Below are 20232 nucleotides of genomic sequence, written 5' to 3'. Positions count from 1 at the left end.
ACAGGGAGTGTGAATTTCAAATGGGGCTACCTGAATGGATGACTCCCTTTGAAATTTATACCTCCTGTGTGGGAGGTTAAGGTCATGTCTTCTATAGGGGGTGTATGGATTTCAACTGAAATAGCCAACTGAATCACCCTCTGAATCTCCACTTGAAGTATTACAAATTAGGGTAGAAACGTATGAATGTTTGTTGTGAATGTCATCGTGTTTGGCAATGTTAGTAAACACTTGTCTGCAGGGTCATTGTACTATTTGTTCAACAAAGTTGTCCCTGTCATACCTGCTGCTTGTTATTTGATCTGAAAGCCACACCCCAACAAAAACAAACTTTTTGGGTGGTGAGCCTTGAAATGATTCATTTATGCCGCATGATAAATATTTTACAAGTTTCCTGATTCTTAATCAAATGTGATATGATCAAGGGGAATGAGTCACATGTCGACCCTGATCGAAAATGAGTTTTACATACGTTTCTAAAGAGGACATTTAGAGGTTTCAGAAATTGAAAACCCCATGTTGATAGGACTTTTCTTTGCAAAGTTACGTCACTTTATCAATCGCTGAAAACAATAGAAAACAAAAGAATTTTAACCCATATTACCACGATAAGATCGGAAGAGCATCGTGTAGCGACATCCGACTCATTCCCCTTGATCGTGTCACAAATAACAAATTCGACATGTCATGTCAGGTACAACTTTCTTGCATTCGAATGACGAGTTATCTTCTTGTGAGGTACTCTATGCTCAATATGCTTGCTTCAGTGGTTCTTACTATAGCAGAAGAAAGTATAATCATTTCTAGGACGACCGACTCATGACTGGAAAGCATGGAATGCTTCTACATGTAACATGCATGTTCACTCCTCTCTAGCCTATACCTTGGGATGGAACTAAGAAAACTATTGCAATTACGACTTCCTTGCATCTCGGTTTGCTATGATAGCACTTCTGTACTGTTTGATTTGGTTGTGCTAGATTGAGCGGTCGTTGTTGTTACGACAGAGTTCGGTGACGATGTCGTCGTCGTCGTTGATGACGATGATGGTACTGATGACGATGTAGCATCTGTTGATATTAAGTTTGTTTCTGACGGTGATGACGACACCGACTGAGGTTTAAGTTCTGACCATGTATCAATAAGACAATCAAGTCCAAACAGATACCCATCTTCGTGATTTCCTTCCACCCATGGTGTCCTGTGATCGTTGGTCAGGTCTTCCGCAAGGGGCGTGGTCTTGCCAAAGTCGATCATCCATATACTTGCTTTACCGTTTTTGTCGTGTACAAAGAGTAATGAACTACCAATGACCTGCAAAAAGAGAAAATATAAGACTGATAAGTCAAGAGGGCATCATATTAGTTGAATTATAATACCGTAAAAACTCGATAGTTAGCATATGTGCTTACTATTGAGCGCTTTTAAAAACATAAAATTGTACCAAAGTCTGGCGCTTTACCAACTCAGCTAATGGGGTTGAGACACAAATTTGCAGGTTTACTTGTTCGTATATAACTATGTGTATCGATGATTTGCTCAAAACCCATTACACTTTTGTGGATGGGGCTCATGTTTGCAAATTTGAATAGCGCTCGATAGTAAGCACATATGCTAAATATTGAGTTTTTACAGTATAATAAACTGATACAATTTCACTGCATGTCACTTCCACCTTCATAAAATGATATTGATCACACAAAATCCCCCCAAAAAAGCAAGAATAAAATCAGATCTAATAATTATGTTTTTCAGGTAACGCATACACTATTTCAAAAATATCCACTGTGTACGTAAAGTGTGCTGAGCTTATGGATCAACATCTAGGCGTACTAAAAATTACTGCACTTTTTTACGTTGAAGGATTGAATTGAAATGTTTGTTTAATTTGCATGTATCGTTACTGTGTCAAGAGCCTTTTGCCTAATTAACAAAATGGATTTTAACCATCCAGGCATGCAACATAAATAAATAAAATATTGCAACGAGGGAGGTATAGTGGTAAGCCAAATTAAATCAGACAAACACTTGATTTCACTGGATTTTAATCCTTTCAATCTTAAAGGCATGTACCGGTACTATTTTCTTTCCACCCACAAAATGTTGGTTTCTACCTTAATGGGTCATGGATAAACAAATTCTTAGATGTAATAAAACATTGTATGGGGGTAAAGTAAATAAAATTTATGTAAAAAGGTTTCCTGCATTAAAAGAAGCCCTGGAAGTAAAATGCACCAGGCTTCATCAATTGATTTGCCACTGATGACTTTGTGCTAATAAATTCATTTCTAAGCCCGTCTACATGGTGACCATGTGTGGTTTTATACACAATTGGGTTAACTAGGAGAAATCAAAGAGACGAAAGATGGGCCAATTTAATAACACCACAACTCCCTCTCTCCATCCTGTTGGCTAGTGTATTTCAACAATAACAAGATTACTTATATATTGGTAGCCTGTAAGATGCAATTATTATGAGGCCATGTCTGGCAATTACTGTTTAAGTGCACATTTGCCGTGCTACATTGAATTTTGTGCTTTCTGTATTCGGCTATTCTAGTTCAAATCCACACTACCCCTGTGGAAGATTTGAGAAATATGTTCCATAGGGGAGTATGTTTTTCAAATGTAATTGGTCAGGGTTAATCATTTTGAAACCCATACTCCCCTGTATTATGGCTTAACCTATATCTTCCACAGATGGAGGGAGTATTTCAGATGGAAGTTACCCCCAATTGTCTATTCTTTTCAAAACTCATACTCCCTCTGTGGAAGACTTTAGCTAAATCTTTCACAGGGGTAGTGTGGACTTTAAATGGAATAGCCCATTCCAAGCAGCTGGGTAAATACATGTATATTACTTCTGTAGTCAGGTCAACGTAAAGAAACTTGGAATCACTAATTGAAAAATGAGTGAAACAGTTCAAAAAATTGATAACAAGTGCTAACCTTCTCAATTTTACAGTAAAGCATTGCAAGACAACATTGGGCAGGAAAATCTCTCATGTACTTGTGGCCCTTGAACATGTTTACAACAAAACTGCCAAGAGGTTACATATTCAGGAGCCAATGACATATTGAAGGTTTTTCCTGCCCAATGATGAAGATTGGATTGATGTTTTATGCAAGAACTGACCTACAGCCTTTGTGAAGTCTCGCATGTGTAGGTGGTAGATTTCAAAAGCTAAAAAGCTTGTCAATGTTTTGCATAATTCACTTAATGCCCACCTTCTTGGAAAAATGCTCACTTATAGTAACAGAACGAATTAAGTGTCTTGCTTATAAAATCAGGAATTTAACTAAGTGTCAAAATAGGCATTGGTAAAAGTTGACCTTTTCATGTTCTTTGCGACCTTTTCATATCCTTTAGCAACTGACACAAGTAGCAAATTTACATTGTTTTTTTTTAAAGTATGAAAAATAAACAAATGCGTTGAGCCAGCAACGGTGTGAAACAATGTTAAATTGGATTTTTTTTAAACAATTGCAAACAAGATAATGTTTGGGGCTACAAAATTTGTACTATGACATTAAAAAATATGTCTAATAATATCTAAACAAAGCATCATATTTGACATATTCAAAAAAAGAGACAAAATGCACAATGATTTATAATGCCCTATGCGCAGCCACAATGCCTAGACATTGATCCACATGCCTCAGGATGCTATACAGGTTGTCACTGACTACTATGGCCCCATATCATACCATAAACCATTTAACAACAACACAGGGACTTGTGAAGCACACACCCAGGAACCTTCGCAGTCAGGATCAACTCCCCAAGTTTCTTACGGGTTACAACGAGACAATTAGCAGTAAGTTCCTTGTCCAGGGGAATTTCAAGCTAACTCAATTTTACACAAGAGCGTACTAACCACCACCAAGGTTCAAACCCGCAACTTCTTGCACCATTCAGCCAAATTGGGTCATTTGTCGCCTGATATTATTATTTTCTAAAAATTATCATTCTTCCTGAAGACAAAAACATACTGAGAGCTACTCAAACTTAGACTTTAACCCTAAGATTAAAAAACCAAAAAGTCATGTTGCGGAAAATTGGCAATTGGAAAAAAAATTCAACACCCATTTCAGCCACATCTGAAAACTTGATTTTTACAATAAACATCATAATCTTGATTGCTTCACTAAATTTGCAGAGCCAATAACAGGTGACATTATACAGATGACATTATAAAAAAAAAAACTTGATTGATTTTTGCATTCCAAGGAAGAGTTAAAAACACGGACGTTTCAAAAATCAATCAAGTATTTTTTATAATCAGTTAATTTAATGGAAGATGGGTATTTAATTTTGACCGTATCAAGAGTGGATGCAAGGGATGTTGAAACCAAGCTCTTCATATGAATGTATAGTGCAAGGTCCACAGTCTATACCTGACAATGCGCATGAAACAAAGTGCCCAAATTCATGTTCATTTTGATATTGTCAAATCTGATGCAAATACTGGCCTTCAAAATAACGCCCAGGACCCGGCCTAACCTTTTGCTGCAAGGAGAAGAGGCTGAAATGAGTTTTTTTTAATTCCAGATATTAATGCATGTATTGTATTATATTCATACAGCCTCCACCAATGAGAAACATGTGTTACTATTCCCAATCCTAATGGTAAAAGAACGATCAATAGTCATGTATATTTAGAGACGTTGTATCACTCTAGCCATGAAACAGAACCTTTTAAAATCCTAATCATTTGCCATATCCAGACAACCTGCCACACTGTGACTTTACAAAATGTCATATACGTAAACTTCTTTTGTCTTTTGTGTTTGTAACTTGTGTCACACCTATTCAACCTATTCATGTGAAAATTCAAAGGAAACTAAGAACCCTGATATTTCGTGTCCTGTACGTATTTATTCAATACACTGTTACCCTGGTTTCAGCACAAAATCGACATCCAAAACCTTGAATTTATAAAGTATCTACTTTTTTCAAAAGAGTATTGCGATACTTTGATGGACGAGATAATGACATCAGGACTGAATTCCTAGACAACGTGCGTCACACATTTTAAACAAGTTATTCAAGGTTGGTTTCATTTTCATTTTATGTAACATCACAAGCACAAAGTAAAGTGATGTTTCTTCCTTAAATCATACACTTTGCCCACATAATGGTAACCATGGTAACATAGTCATAATAAAAAGGAAATGGTATATCAATACTGCAGCTCTATGACATATTTCTTTGTTGGCATTACTAACTAACTCACCCGCTGTATGACATATTTCTTTGTTGGCATTACTAACTAACTCACCTCGTGTTTAAGGAAGAATTCTGATGACTCTAGTGTTGCTCGGATGGCTTTTAATCGGCGTATGTATTTGGCTTGGATGCCTGCGTCACCGTCAGAGAACATGTTGAAGCAATCTTTAATTTGCTCACGATCCCTTACCGTCTTGTAATCTCGACTTGAGTGGCCGTCTCCTTTCTGCAAATGCACATAAAAACACAAAATATTGCATCATTAGAATACACTCAGCCTCTTGATAGATCCTTTAATTAATATTTATGCTTCTCTGGTCGTAAATTGATATGTAATACAAACACCTCACATAAGCGCTTGCTTTAATGGTCTCGGCTGTTTTTAAAGTATGCATAAATTTGTTCGCCACAATTTGATGCATTAAGGTGTGAATAAAGGATCCAAAGTGCTCGCTCTTGAATGATGGACTGAATGAAATTAATGCAACTCCATCTGGTCCCTATGCAAATGAGTCAGCTTTGTAAAATTAACCTATATTCATACACTCCTAGATAGTGAGAACCAATCAGAGCAAGCATTAGTAAATTACTAGCCATGCATAAATATTGTATAATTGCACGGCGCGCAATCCGCGTAGTACGCGCAGTGGTTTTGGACGCGCTCATTTTTCTTGCGAGTGGATGCCTGAAATGAGAGATCATAAAAGCATGATTGTGACTGTCATATACTTTCATTGCCAGCAGCATGTCTAATGGTGGAAACCCATTTAAGCATAACGGCACTGGCCTGGCTTGTAAATTTGCACTCGTCTTGAATTGCAACAATGTTCATCCCATTGTTTGGTTAGAAATTGAATATTTCCATGTTTTTTAGTTTACAAGTGGACTTGGGCAATTTGAAGCCCACATGTGAATGAATCATGTTGAATTAAAAAAAACATGATATTCTTACCTTAATCCCCTCTATTCTGAAGCCCATGGTAGCAGAGGAACTGACATGTTCCCTCCATTGCATATAACGAGGTTTGGTGATGGCACCCAAGGCGTGCTCTTCCGGGGTTGGTTCTTTTGGATCAATCTCAATCATCTTCTGATACATATCCTGGTAAAAGATAAAGTAACACATATTATAAAACTAGCAAGTGAAATGGTAAAACCATTATGTATCAACCTAGAGTTAATCTATTGTAAGAGAATAGGAGCATGCAAAAGTCACCCAGCTGCAAACCATTCTCCGAGGTTCTTTCGTACAAGCTTAAGAAGGAGTCACCTTGAAAACTGTCAACACAAGCAATTCACTATGATTTTACCTTTATAATATTCTCCACTTTTAACAAGGACAATATCAAAGCTGAACAATATGTAACCGATTCATTTGCCAAACTTGGACCAGAATAAAACAAAAGAGTTTTTGTTATATTTGACTTTCCTTGTTTCAGAAGAGGTTAGACAACAGAGTCTGGACTTGCCATGGTTATATGTCATTCGTGGAGGACAAAAAAGTGTAACACAGGATCATTTTGCAATACGCCAGGTACACTTTGATTTAAAGTATATACATGCCTGTGTGTGGTCGGTGCGTAATGCATTGTAGCGATAACATGCACTAGGCTTAAAGATATCTTGTTCTTTTTATTTTCAGATCAAATGCAGGAGCTACAATATTTTCAGCATTTTGCAGATAAACGCAGGAAGAAGTACACTCTTTTTGGCCCCATCAGGGCTATTTGGACTCCAGACTTACTAGGCTAACCTCTTTGGTGTCTCTCATTGAAAAAATATCCATGTATGAATTTGAACAAGTTCCACCTGACATTTAAATATTAGCAAGGTCGGTAAACTCTTTACATCATCTCAGGTTTATGCTTGACATATGTTTGATTTAATTAATGGTGCTCCCCCCCCCTTATCGTTCTCTTCTTTTACAACCCTGGTATATGACTTCTAGATTTGTCTGTAGCTTACCAACTGGCCAATGTTCAAGAAATGGATTCATATGATCCAACTCAATAATAACACCTGGCAATCTGTTGAACTTACTGAATTTTTTAACACTTGTGACGTCAAACCATATAGGTATTATTGTAAACTTTGTAATTGGCAACCAATATCATGCAATAACAGATCTATAATTAGCAGGTGTGTACATAGGACCACTTGATACCAAAGGGTGACAAAATATTTGTTTTGTTCACTGACGTGGTCTCTGGCCCTTGTTATTTACACCAAACTTTTTGGCAGTAGAATTGGTGCACAGTAACAAATAAAGATGACGTCAAAACACTAGATGGTGGTGGAAACAGGTTGTAACTACCTTTTCTGTCACTAATGCAAAACAAGATGTGGGAGTTGAAATCCATTCACCCCTTATGGAAGACATGACCTTAATCTTCCACAGAGGTAATGTGAAATTCCAATGGGGTTACCTAAATGGGTGGCTCCATTTGAAATTAGGTCACACACCATGTGGGAGATTAAGGTCAGGTCTTAGGGGTGTATGGATTTCAACTGGAATAGCCCCTTATCTGTTTCAGCTACTGTGTCAGCTCATTAATCGTGGCTCCGGAACTGGACCCCAGTAATTTTGGTGGTTATGGAAAAGTACCATTGCCCCCACCCCCAATAATTTGAGCTAGGCACCATTGGCCCCCACAATATTTAACATTTTCCGGAGCCTCTGTTTATAATTTCTTAGAATCTTTGGATGAATTGTAATAGGTCCGGTTAACATATCCTACTAGAAGAAATAATACAATAAACAGGTTGACAGTCATTTAAATACAAACCTTTCTGAGTTTCGGCTTTTCTCTCGCTTTCTTCAGCTCTTCTTCTAAATATGTTCTGCAGCATAAAAAAACAAACAAATGTGATTATCATTTTGTGAGCTATTAATTGCACATATCATACTCTTAATTCTCTTTAAATATGTCGAATTTGCACAACCACATTTGATTCAGGTGAATTAATTTCTACCCTGGCACAATGTAACAGCCCATGAGAAATTGATAATTCTAACATCAATGACCACATAGAGACTGAAACTCATCATGCCATATAAGGACCTAGGAAAGTGTCTCTCTTTATTTACATTATACTCAACACATTACCCAGGGGTGGAGATTATATCTTCATGCAAATACATATAGCTGCCTTGTGCTCCGTTTTGACAACTTAACATATCAGTGAATGCAAAATCCTGCCGTAAGTTTTTCTGACTTGCGAGTCAGAGGCCTTTAAAAAAATTTGGGGCGTGACTGAATTACTCCACAAAGCACTACCGGTAACCTAAAGATTCAACACCTTTCCAAGATCAAATTAAAGTGCACAATATGTTAATTCTACCAAATAGTCTGCAACCACCAAGAAAGATTAACTTAAGGCAGCACTCAGAGCATTTGGAGCTTCAACTTTGTTGCATTCCAATTTGTAAACACTCATTTAATGGTTGAGAGATGTAAATATCAGATTGAATTCGGCAATTCCAGTTGAAATACATACACTCCCTATGGAAGACATGCCTTTATTTCCCACACAGGGGGTGAAAATTTCAAATGGAGTCACCCAATCAGGCAACCCCATTTGAAATTCACACTCCCTGTGTAGGAGATTAAGGTCATGTCTACCAGAGAAGGTGTATGGATTTCAACTGCAATAGCGCAATCCATCAGTATTAAAATACGAGTTTAGAGATAAACCCTGGGCAAGCAGAATCTACACAAATGATTGATATGACTACTCGTGGCAGCCACCATGCGCCAGGATTCTTAGGATGTTTCCCGCTTTCTAATAAAACAATCTTTACACTAAACTGCTGCTCAATTACCATATTTGTTCCATTAACCGCCCATGGATCTATAAGCACCCACCCAGCGACTTTACTACGCATGATCCTCCATCATTATGTGTAGGGTCCAACTAAACCATCTGCACATAAAGTACATACTTTGGGCCATTTTTACTCATGCAAAAATACTGTTTCCCACCCTGATGTGGCAGTAACAGCAACGCTTGAGGCAGCCATTTCTGCATGCATCTATGCCGCATCTTTAAGCGTGTGCGTATGTGTACATCAGCGCTTTGAGCAAACGCCTGCAATTTGAAGCTGTAAAATAAAATTGACACTAGTTCACTAGCAATGCATTGCTTTTCAAGAGCCCTGGATTGCATGCTGCACTTACATCACAGTTTTTGATGACCTGGTAGTTCATTTTTGTAATAATAAATCCAGCTGGTAGACTGCAATTTATGCATTTCATGTGACCATGCAGTGTCACTGTTTTAGAGCAGAGTATTCTCAACTGAAGAAAAGCAACCTTGTTTTTGCAAAAGCAATTGCTATCAATTGATCAGCTCTATTCGCCGATCATTACACGGTCATCTCAAAACGAGGTTCTACACTCAAAGTGCATGCATACGCCTGTCAAACGCATGCTGTAATTACTGCGTACACGTTGCAAAAGCCTTCTGGCGCATTACCAGAAAAGTGCGAGAAACAAAAATGCACATTTTGCATATGCATTTGCAGGGTGAACCTCGTTTTGGTAGCAAGATGGCGGATCCGTGCAAAGGGCGAATAGTCTCTATGTTCCTGAAAGCTTGTGGGGGGATTTCTTTTCCAGATGACTCACCTCGTTCCAATCTTGCAGTCCATCACCGACGGATTGTCAAAATCACCCAGTAAATCTTGCATTTGTACATGTTCTGAACAAAGTTTTATGGTTAAGGAAACAACAATGATCAATAATTCATACTTTGATTTGTCAGTATAGACATGTTAATATTTGCACTAAGTTGAAAAAGACTATACTCTGTGAAACTTTAGTTGGAAATTTCAGGCCATGCAAAATTACTTAAAGGTTTACACTCCGGGTGAGCACAGAGGTTCTCAACAGTCAGCACATCTGACACATGCTAAATACGTTCAGCTTAACCTAAAGAACCTTAAGTATAGTAACATACAAAACATATTCAGATCCTTGATTGAACTTGGGTAACACTTTGACTCCATTTACATTCAATTTGTGTGTTTCACCATTTACAGTGTTCCCTACACATTGACTCTTTATGACTTTAGGGGTTTCAGCTGTTGAAAGGGCTGTGAGAACTGAACTTGAAAGGACACAAAAGGTCTATTCCAGTTGAAACCCATACACCACTTATGGAAGACATTACCTTGCACACAGGGAGTGTGAATTTCAAATGGGGTTACTTGAATGAAAATCCATTTGAAATCTACATCCCCTGTATGGGAGATTTAATACGGTCATGCCTACCATTGCATATGAATTTTTACACTTGCAGCTTCTAATCTAATGACAGATTTCTGTATGTCTGAATGAAATGGTTTACATATTATACAGCGGTTTTCTAGATCTGCACTGTTAAGGGTCGACGTGGTATTGTTGGTCGTTGCAGCCAAAAAAAAATTGATTTTCATTTATCTTAATCAATATATTATTGAAAAATAACACTTTGATGTTTTGTAAAAGTTTATTCTACAAATCACATACTTTGAAAACTTGTTTGATTTATTGTTGTTAATGAGTTATGTACATTTAAAAAAAGTGTTGTTGTTTCTGCCCTCTTGAAAACATAACTCAAGAACCACAGGACCTACAAAAGTATGTCTGTGATATTTGAATTTCAATGCAATTTTTGCCAAAGCTCACTACCATTCGCAAAAATGCTGTGAACTACCAAATCGCAACAGTTTAAAATAGTTGCTAACCTTAAGCAGATTCTTTAGGGACAGTGTCAATCTGTTTGTAAATGAAAAAAGTAGACTTCTTAGTTACCCCTTCAAGTAAGAAATCACCAAAACTTATAACCCCTCATTTTTCATTAAGGGGTTATAAGTTTTATCCCTCAAGTAAGTCTTAAACCTAGTCTCACTCTGCATGTCTTACATGAAAATAAAAATATAGATTTCTTTCAATCAAAAAATGCATGAAAGCTTCAAGCACATAAACAGATCAACCTACACTGATAATCGCTTTCTTCTGATATGCATAACAGCCAAACATCTGAATTTCAAATTAAAACGATGATAATCATTTTAAAGGAAACTCCCCACACAATATATCACAAGAGTTTTTACATCTAGCACTAAGCATCTATCTAAAAATAGGCGTAATGTACTCAAAAAGTCATGTTAAGTAGTAATGGAGCGCAAGTGAATTAGCAATACAGGAACCACCCACCTATCATACTTGCATGTCTGCATACCAAATCACTATGGCTGCTGTAATATTGCATGTTCTTTCTATCATTACTATCAAGAATACTTTGATGCACCAAATTTACTTCTAAAATATACCAACAGAAGCCAAAAATGTGCTATTCCGGTTCAAATCCATACACCCCTATGGAAGATATGACCAAATGGAGTCACACATTCAGGTAACCCCATTTGGAATACATACTCCCTGTGTGAAAGATTTAATATGGTTAATGTCTTGAAATAACTTACTTCACTTACAACATCCTTTTCACAAGCCATGATCAATTTCATGATTAGAATATCAACACAGTGGTGTAGCATCATAGGGGCATGGGGACACGTCCCCCCCCCCCAATCGATCTGAAAAATCCATAGGAAAATTGCCGAAAAACGGCTTATGCCCAAAAAATCAGACCCGGTGTGCCCCTCCCAATCGTGGTTGGTGCCCCCCCCAATGTGATGACCTGATGACCCATGCTACGCCACTGTATGAACACTAGGGTGATGCGGTATTGAACCTCCTGGGCCCGGCTCCTGGGCAACGTGATTGTATGTTACAATAAATATCTGTTGAGGAACAGCTATTAATGTCAATTCTTGAGGTAGATCACGTGAAGCGGCTTCACTATCTATAATAAATAAATTTCGGATTTATATAGCGCCTTTTTCCAGGTAGATCTTGAAGGATTCAAAGCGCTGTAATTTCGCTGCCATGGTGAATCATCACAATCACATCGCATCATCTAGGCCAGTTGCAGCCGAAACTGGTGCAGGCCTATCCGCACTTAGATTGTAATATCCACCAATTAGATGTGCAGCTCCCCTAATTCCATTGGGTGAAGAAAGTTTTTGATAACCAAACAACTAATCACCGATTTTTTGAAAGCAGGAGGAAACCGGAGATCCCGGGGAAAACCTGCGAGAGCGAGCATGGAATCGGGATAAACCAAATGCACATACAGTCCTTGGGCACAGCCGGGCTTGAACCCGGGACCTCAGTGGTGCAAGGCGAGGGAACTACCGCTGCGCCAACTCGCTCTCCCAAAGGATCTATGGGTACATTGACTTTTACTTGCAATAAACAAATTTGATTAAATCACAGATAGTGAAGGATCTATGAATAGATTGACCATTACTGGTAATGACCATTGACCACTGGTAATGACCATGTAGAATGGCAGAAAATAAAGTAAGTTGCAACAATGGATGACCACTTGGATGTCCAGAGTCGGCAAGTCCTCAATTGCACTTACACAGAACAAATTTGATTTGTAAGACATGGAAAACACCGATGCTTCAATTTGGCCTCGGGTGAACAATTTTGTAATTTTGTAGCAATAAATATCTCGTAATGTGTCTGGCTAACTTCAATAGCTCACTGCTTTTTAGAAATTGATGAAAATGCATCGATATTCCACTCAGAGGAAATGGCAAAATGTGCTAGGATGAGGATCTCATAACATGCCCATCTTTCAGGACACAGTTATTTTCTCCCAATATGTTTGAACATTCAAAGAATGACCTGTGAACGTGTTGGGAACAAAAACTCATCCTCCATACACCATAAGGTCAAATCGTGAGCAAATGATTGTGAATGGGATTACTGAACAATGCAATGAAATTGAGACTAGTTTGGGCTCATCATATGATAATATAAAGTGGGATATTATTGACTACAGCCATTAGCTTCTCACAGGCAAATGTCATAGTTTCCTCAATTATATGAAATTTTAGAGCCTGAGGGTGTGAAGCTTCTTGACTAGAATGAAAGCTATGGACAATGGTCTTACTAATTGGTAATGAGTGTAACGAGGTGGATGCTAACTTAACCTACTTCTAATGGTTTTCAAATAAATCATATTTGTGGCAGACATTTTAGTTTGATTGTGACGGCCGCCTTTGGTGCTCTAAATTGGCTGAGCACAGACTTGCCGTCATTATTGGAGGATTTCATTTAACTCAATATAATTAAGTTCTGAGACAAGGCATTTACAGATGTCTTTGCTTCATGCATTATTGGATGAACTTGTCTGGGATGTGATGGTTAATTTGAATTAAGCCAATTACAGCACTGAGCAGCTATGAGTGCTACCCACAGAATTAAAGACAGAGAATTGGGACTCGACCGCCATCTTGATACAGGCATGGAACAAAAACTGGGGGTATTCGGTTTCCCTCGGAATGCACTAAGTTGAAAAAAAAAACTCTGTGAAACTTTAGTTAGAAATTTCAGGCCAGGCATTCGTTGTCATGCAAGCGCGACATGGATGAAGGGCGCATTTGAGAGACGCACTTGATGCGACCTGCATGTGAGTACCAAGACGCTTCAGATGAGATGCAGAATTGTTTTCAGTTCATCTCCGCACCGTCGGCACGGACCCGAATACCCCCAATTTTCTCCCCATAGCTGATGGCGTGATTGTATGTGGCGGTATAGGGAGTCCCGGTTCTCCTTCTCTAATTCTGTGGTGCTAACATAAGGGAATCATGGTAAATATAGACTTGCTCCATGTCCTCATGCTTTCTATTAATGGTGCATTTTTCTGTCAGTTGAGCATTTTACACCCATGCAGCTTAACTAAGTCCGCCATTCGAGGGATGTTGCGATCCACAAACTGAACCGATTCTAATCAGAAGTCTGCTATGCAACTGTATATTTACTATCATTATTGTGTGAAATGTGCAGAGTATTGACCTCTTAATAAGTGCGCTTTTGCCGATTGGTACGCCGACCTGAATGTGTGCGTATTAAATGCTAGCTATGTAACAAATGTTTAACTGATTTTTTTATTAAGAAAAGCTTATTAAAATAAGCTTTCGTAATAAAAATCAGCGTCCTTTCTCAAAAAGGTCAAATGCATGGTTGAAAAATGTTGCTGATTCAAAGAGAGCACAAAATGTGTATTAAAAGTAACAAGCTAAACAATTATTGTTGTGAGCAGAAACAAGTGTTTTTGCATACTCTACCATCTTTATGTAAATAATAAAACAAACAACCAGATTCCTACTGCTTCAGCCACCACTTGCTGCCCAGCTACTTTATTGGTGCGCTATTAGAGTACCTGTGTGGGCAGACTAGGGTACACACATTGGAATCATACATGCAGTATACTCACTGGTACTGGATTGGTACTGCAATAATAATTGTACTCTAGAGTAGCCACCAAGTAGCTGCTGGGTGGCAGTGCACCTCTTGGGTCAGCAGCAATGGGAATTTGGTAGTATACATTTGGATGATTTGGTCAACTACTATTGTTTACCCTCCATTCCACCACATGATTTTCTCCATGAATTTTAGGAGTTCAAGGAGTTGAGTGTGCATGGCATGCAATAACGAAGCCATGCAACCAACTTTATCAAGGTAACATAATTTTTTCCAGCGTAGCAATTCATATGAGCGAAGGAAATGGTCATTTTGAGATAATCACTAGTGACGGTCATTTTGAGGAAATCACTCAATTAGTTCTACCTAATCAACCTGAAGTACCTATTAATCAAGAGATAATGGGGAGTCAAATAGACACATGACACAGAACATATAAGGATTGATACATATTCATGACCTTCACGGATCATACCATATGTTCATCACAATCAAATTGCTTGTTACATGACTTTTGCTCACAGTTATTGATCCATCAATGACATCTGCGCATGATGTAATGACGAATTACGCGGCACAAAGACTTCCATGTATGCGTCTTCTATGCGCTGGACCAGTTCACACCTGCTGTATTTGGGTATAGCGTGATTTCCCACGCCTGTAATTGGCCGTTAGCGCTAAATCCGTTATGGCCTGTTTGATTTTTTGAAGGTGCAAAATGTAAGTTGCGATTAAAATTGTTTGTTTTTACCAATCTCAGAGAATAAAATCTTTATTTTGTAAAATGAGGAGTTATAAGTGATGGTTACTGAATTTGGTTAATAACTTTGCATCAGTTATGTGAAAAATGTAAACATTTTGCTTTAGACCGCAGGATATTCCTTGGTTCCAAAGACAAAATGTTTTGACTTGGTGACTTTTCACAATGCCCTTTCTGTTAACCCATGTCAAAATGAAAAAAAAAAATTATAACAAAACAGAACGATGTTGAACTGATAGTAAAGGATACTTTCTGAATTGCGTTCTACTACTCCTTTGTATTCTGGTATATATGGCCTGAGAATGTCTGTCATCAGTTTGGTCAGTGCTTTCTCTTCCTTCACTGTGTGCTTCTTTAAGATGGTACCAAAATCCCCTGCCTGAAAGCTTCCTGTATCACATAACATTGAAACAAATAATTGAAGAAAAAAATATACAATTTATCTGTTCGGTTTGTGCATTTCTTAGGCAAATAATACATACTGCTAATAACACTCAAGAAAGATGAAAGAACAAATATAACAGTGGCAATTTCCGTCAGCATTAATGTGTGTAATTATATTTAACGCAAGCTTGTTTTTACTTTACATATGAAAATGGTAAATTGCCCATAAAGTAACTCCAAATTGTCGGAATTTAAGATCTACTTAATAACATTTCATACATGTTAGCTTAATTGCTTTCCAGAAATTGCTTCAAATATGACGTACTTGGCATACATTTTGGATAAACATGTTTAAATTTGGACAATTATCCTTTGTTTTACAAATATCTGAATATATGAAATTACCCATAAAGTAACTTGGCAATGTCTGAATTTTCAAGTAATGGGTATGTCAGCTTAATTACTCGACCATAATTGCTGCATAGAATGCTTCATTTATGCTTAAATGTTGGATACACATGCTGAATTAGCACTATTGTATTTTGGTTCACAAATATCTAAAAATATTAAATTAATGAAACTTTCTTGATGTCCGCTTAATCACTTTAGCATAATTGCTTTAAATATGACGTACTGAGCATGGATTTGGGAAAAACATGCTTAATTAGCCAAATTAATAAGTTTTTATTTTACTAGTACTAGTATAGATATCAGATCTGAAAATATCAAAGTGGCCACAAAGTATCTCTGGCATGCCCAAATTTACCTTGTCTATACTGAATGATCTTAAATTAATAAGGCAAAAAATAATTGCTTGTTTGCCCTCCACTGACTGACCCAAAATTGTCCAAAATCAAGGTCTTATTTTTTTTCTTGGCCCAATTGTTAGCATTCTACTTTGTATCACATATAGGCCTATACAATGCTTAGATTTTGGATAAACAAGTTTGTTTCCTGCAAAAATCAAACAACTTTTGATTTGATCGTAAAATTGCTGTCACCCTCTACTTTGAGACCAAAGGTATGTTTCGTTCTAGTACAGTCACAGGGATATAGTTCCCTAAACTAACCTGGAGAAGTGGGAGGGGTAGAGAGCAGAGGCTAGGGGGGGAGGATCAGAACTGATACTCATAATCAAATTAATTTGAGATCATAATGATGTATGTGAACTACAGTAGAATTCTGTGTATAAGCATTATATGCCTCCAAATGAAGGATTTTTGATAAAAGAGACATAAGGCAGCAACTCGCCACAAAACATTACAATAGACTTCCCTTACAATGATACTTGTTTGTACAGTTGCCTGTATCATTAATATAGTTGCTCAATCCAAATAATCTTTTTGTGGAGGGCGTCTGCCATTTGTCTCTTTTGTCCAAAAAGCACTCATTTTACATGTTTGGAGGCATATGAGAAGGAATTCTACAGCATATCAGAATCAGTGAGCGTGTTTCTATAGGCGCTCCTATAAGTTTCTAAGTTACCGCCAAATGGATAACGGTATCTTACTGTTATCTTACCGTTTAACCTGTTTCCACAGACAGGTTTTTGTCGTTGGCGTGTTCATACCGTTTAAGCTGAATGACGTCATGTGACCCAGCTATGTCCCTCTCCCCTAACATGCCTAATATTGGTTTTAGTTTGTAATAAAATTAGCATTTCTTTAGCAAACAGTCACGTCCTGCTCCACTTCGGTCAGCATCCTTCGCAACATTAAATTGGCCCTTCAGTGATTTCAGCGTACTAGTATTTATTACTGATATCCATAGCTGTGTGATTGGGATACATGCGACACATTGGGGCATGCATGACACACTGCCTGTGCTATTATATTGTACGCATCTGCATTCCGCTTTGAGCCATCCATAATAGGTTTGACTTGTTATGTTGCCCAGGCTGTTATTAAGGCTTTTGTCATGTTGTCCGTCCAATTAACAGCCATTTTGCCCTGATTTTTTTCTACAGAAAATCTACCCACTTCGTCAACGGCAAAAACATACTCCAACAAGGTTTCCTTGGCGTTAAAAAAGGTGTTGCAAAAAGGCGTTGGAGGCTCTTTCCACAGGAGTGATTAACGGTTCCATACCTCTTGAAACAGATTCATCAGGATCGTTCATAGTTCAATTAAAGTAGAAAAGGTTCTTTTTCAGATCCAATTATTCTGGTACTTACTCAGAAATATTTCAATTCCTATCAGGAATCTTGATCACTCTGTTGTGGAATGTGGTGTTTCTAGATGTTTGATGAAACGGCAACACTGTTTTGTCTTTCCAAACTTCCTGGTTGCCGTTTATTGATGAGTTGATCGTAGATCTTGTCTAGTTTGTAAGCCCACTCGTCTTTGTTCATGGTGATCATTGACCAAGAAGCAGACAAAACTAGATGGACCGCGGTTCTCGGATGTTGCGGTTTTTGATGCACAGCGTCGACCGTGATGCCTCCACCAGAGGGAGCGATGACCCCTGGTGACCCCAAAATCACCTTCCAAAAATCTGGCTTTATATGCTGATTATGCCCCAGTTTCCTGCCCATGTGACTGTTTGTACTAATTTGACCTCAGATGACCCCTGGATGACCTCGGATGACCACGAAATGACCTTCCAAAAATTTGGCTCTAAATGTTGACTGTACCCCCCAACTTTCATGCCCATATGAAAGTTTTTACAAATTTGACCTAAGATGACCCCTGGGTGACCCCAAAATGACCTTCCAAAAATTTGGCTCTAAATGTTGACTGTACCCACCAAGTTTCATTCCCATATGACAGTTTTTGCTCATTTGACCTCAGATGACCCCTGGATGACCTCAGGTGACCTTGACCCACTAACCAATACAAACTTGTTCTGCCTGGGGTCAAGATGCACCCACCCACCAAGTTTGAGGAACGTGCGACCCCTAGTCTCTGAGAAAAGAGGTAAATAAGGAAAATGGGCCCCCTGACCTCAAATGACCTTTGACTTCAGTATATGACATTCAACCCCACCCTAAAAAAAAGTATCCAGGGTTTCTGACCATGACCCACCTATCCTGAAAATCTGAAGTCAATCTGCCCATCCATGCCCGAGATACAGCATCCGGACGGAAGTACGGACATTGCAAAAACAGTATGCCTCGCGGTGGAGGCATAACAACACGCTGGCTGAAGGAGGCAATCTGGATAAGAAGTAGGGGGCATAACACCATGAACAAAGACAAGGGGGCTTACAAACTAGACAAGATCTACGATCAACTCATCAATAAACGGCAACCAGGAAGTTTGGAAACGTCATCAAGACCAAACAGTGTTGCCGTTTCATCAAACATCTAGAAACACCACACCAGAGTGATCAAGATTCCTGATAGGAATTGAAATATTTCTGAGTAAGTACCAGAATAATTGGATCTGAAAAAGAACCTTTTCTACTTTAATTGGTTCCATACCGTTTCCATAACTGTATTTAGCTCTGTAGAAACACGCTCAGTGATATTTCTTGGCTAATAAACCTACCTTGATGACCTGCTAACTGTACCCATGGATATCTCTTGCGGAAAGACTGTACAAACGGCGACCAGTGTACCATGTTCCTGATCTTCCGCCATGAGCTGATCTGTAATGATAATATTAAAAAGCATGTTATTTTGTTTGCGCACACAGGACCCAAGTAGAAGTTAACGGAGTAAATTATATATTTGATATTTAACAGTCCTCGAAGTAAACTAAATCTAATGACATGTACGTAAAGTGTATGTAGCTGGGAGGAAAAGTTGTCCATTATTTGACAATTTTGACCTTTCGTATTGAAGATATACATTTTTTCAACAAAAAAATCCCAGGGATACCAAGTGACTTCTTTGTTCATCTTCTCTCCTTTTTGTTTCTTCCTTCCCTTCCGATAGCAAAAAACCTATGGGGGTGTTACAGTTAACATCATGACACGTCAAGCTGCTTTTCCAAATCAAGCCTTTTGTCTAAAAAAAAAAAAAAAAAAAATAGCTTTATTTGTGTGGGTTATAGCTTTAATAATTGATTCTGCTTTTAACTTTTGGCATTTGCACAAGAAAAAACACCAACAACTTACATAATATGTGAAAACATCATGATTTTATTAAACCACTAGCGGGAGACCCGCGCTTCGCGCGGGTCCCCGCTAGTTGAGTAAACGGGAGCGGTTAGTAAACGGGAGTGGTTAGTAAACATGGTAAACGGTGATGATGATAATCATGGTGTCTTGGTGTAGATTATTCATCCAGTATAGCATGTATAGTAATGACCATGTTATATTGTTAGCTTGATAATCATATGTTAGCTCCTGTCATATTAAGGTGGTACGAAAGGCAAAATCAAGTTGCTCTGATTGAGATTAAAATAGACTTGTTGCAGAGAGATATGCAAAATAATCTTAATTCCAAAATTTGAGCCAAATCGGACAAACGGTTTTTGAGATATTGCTGTTGAAAGATTCTTTGTATTCTATTGTTTTTGCCAATATATTGATGAAGTTAATGAGGAAAATTGGCAAAATGTGCTCATTAATATTAATTTTTGCCAATATTT

At 38.0% G+C, this 20232-nt stretch overlaps 1 protein-coding gene across 2 annotated transcripts in view; it reads right to left on the bottom strand.

The window, feature by feature from the left end:
• Positions 1-636: 636 nt before the first annotated feature.
• The window catches only part of LOC140153782 (inositol-trisphosphate 3-kinase B-like), a 34322-nt gene continuing 14726 nt past the window's right edge, over positions 637-20232 (bottom strand). For both annotated transcript variants that reach the window (XM_072176635.1, XM_072176636.1), the window contains exons 2-8: positions 19186-19285; positions 15563-15703; positions 9859-9931; positions 8017-8071; positions 6183-6332; positions 5283-5456; positions 637-1314 (exon numbers count right to left, since the gene is read on the bottom strand). In XM_072176635.1, the coding sequence (XP_072032736.1) occupies positions 940-1314; positions 5283-5456; positions 6183-6332; positions 8017-8071; positions 9859-9931; positions 15563-15703; positions 19186-19285 (1068 nt within the window). In that variant the 3' untranslated portion in view covers positions 637-939. The remainder of the gene's footprint in view (positions 1315-5282; positions 5457-6182; positions 6333-8016; positions 8072-9858; positions 9932-15562; positions 15704-19185; positions 19286-20232) is intronic.

The sequence above is a fragment of the Amphiura filiformis genome, chromosome 5 (genome assembly GCF_039555335.1).
Source record: "Amphiura filiformis chromosome 5, Afil_fr2py, whole genome shotgun sequence".
Taxonomy (NCBI): Eukaryota; Metazoa; Echinodermata; class Ophiuroidea; order Amphilepidida; family Amphiuridae; genus Amphiura; species Amphiura filiformis.
This window is presented reverse-complemented; position numbering and strand designations above follow the sequence as displayed.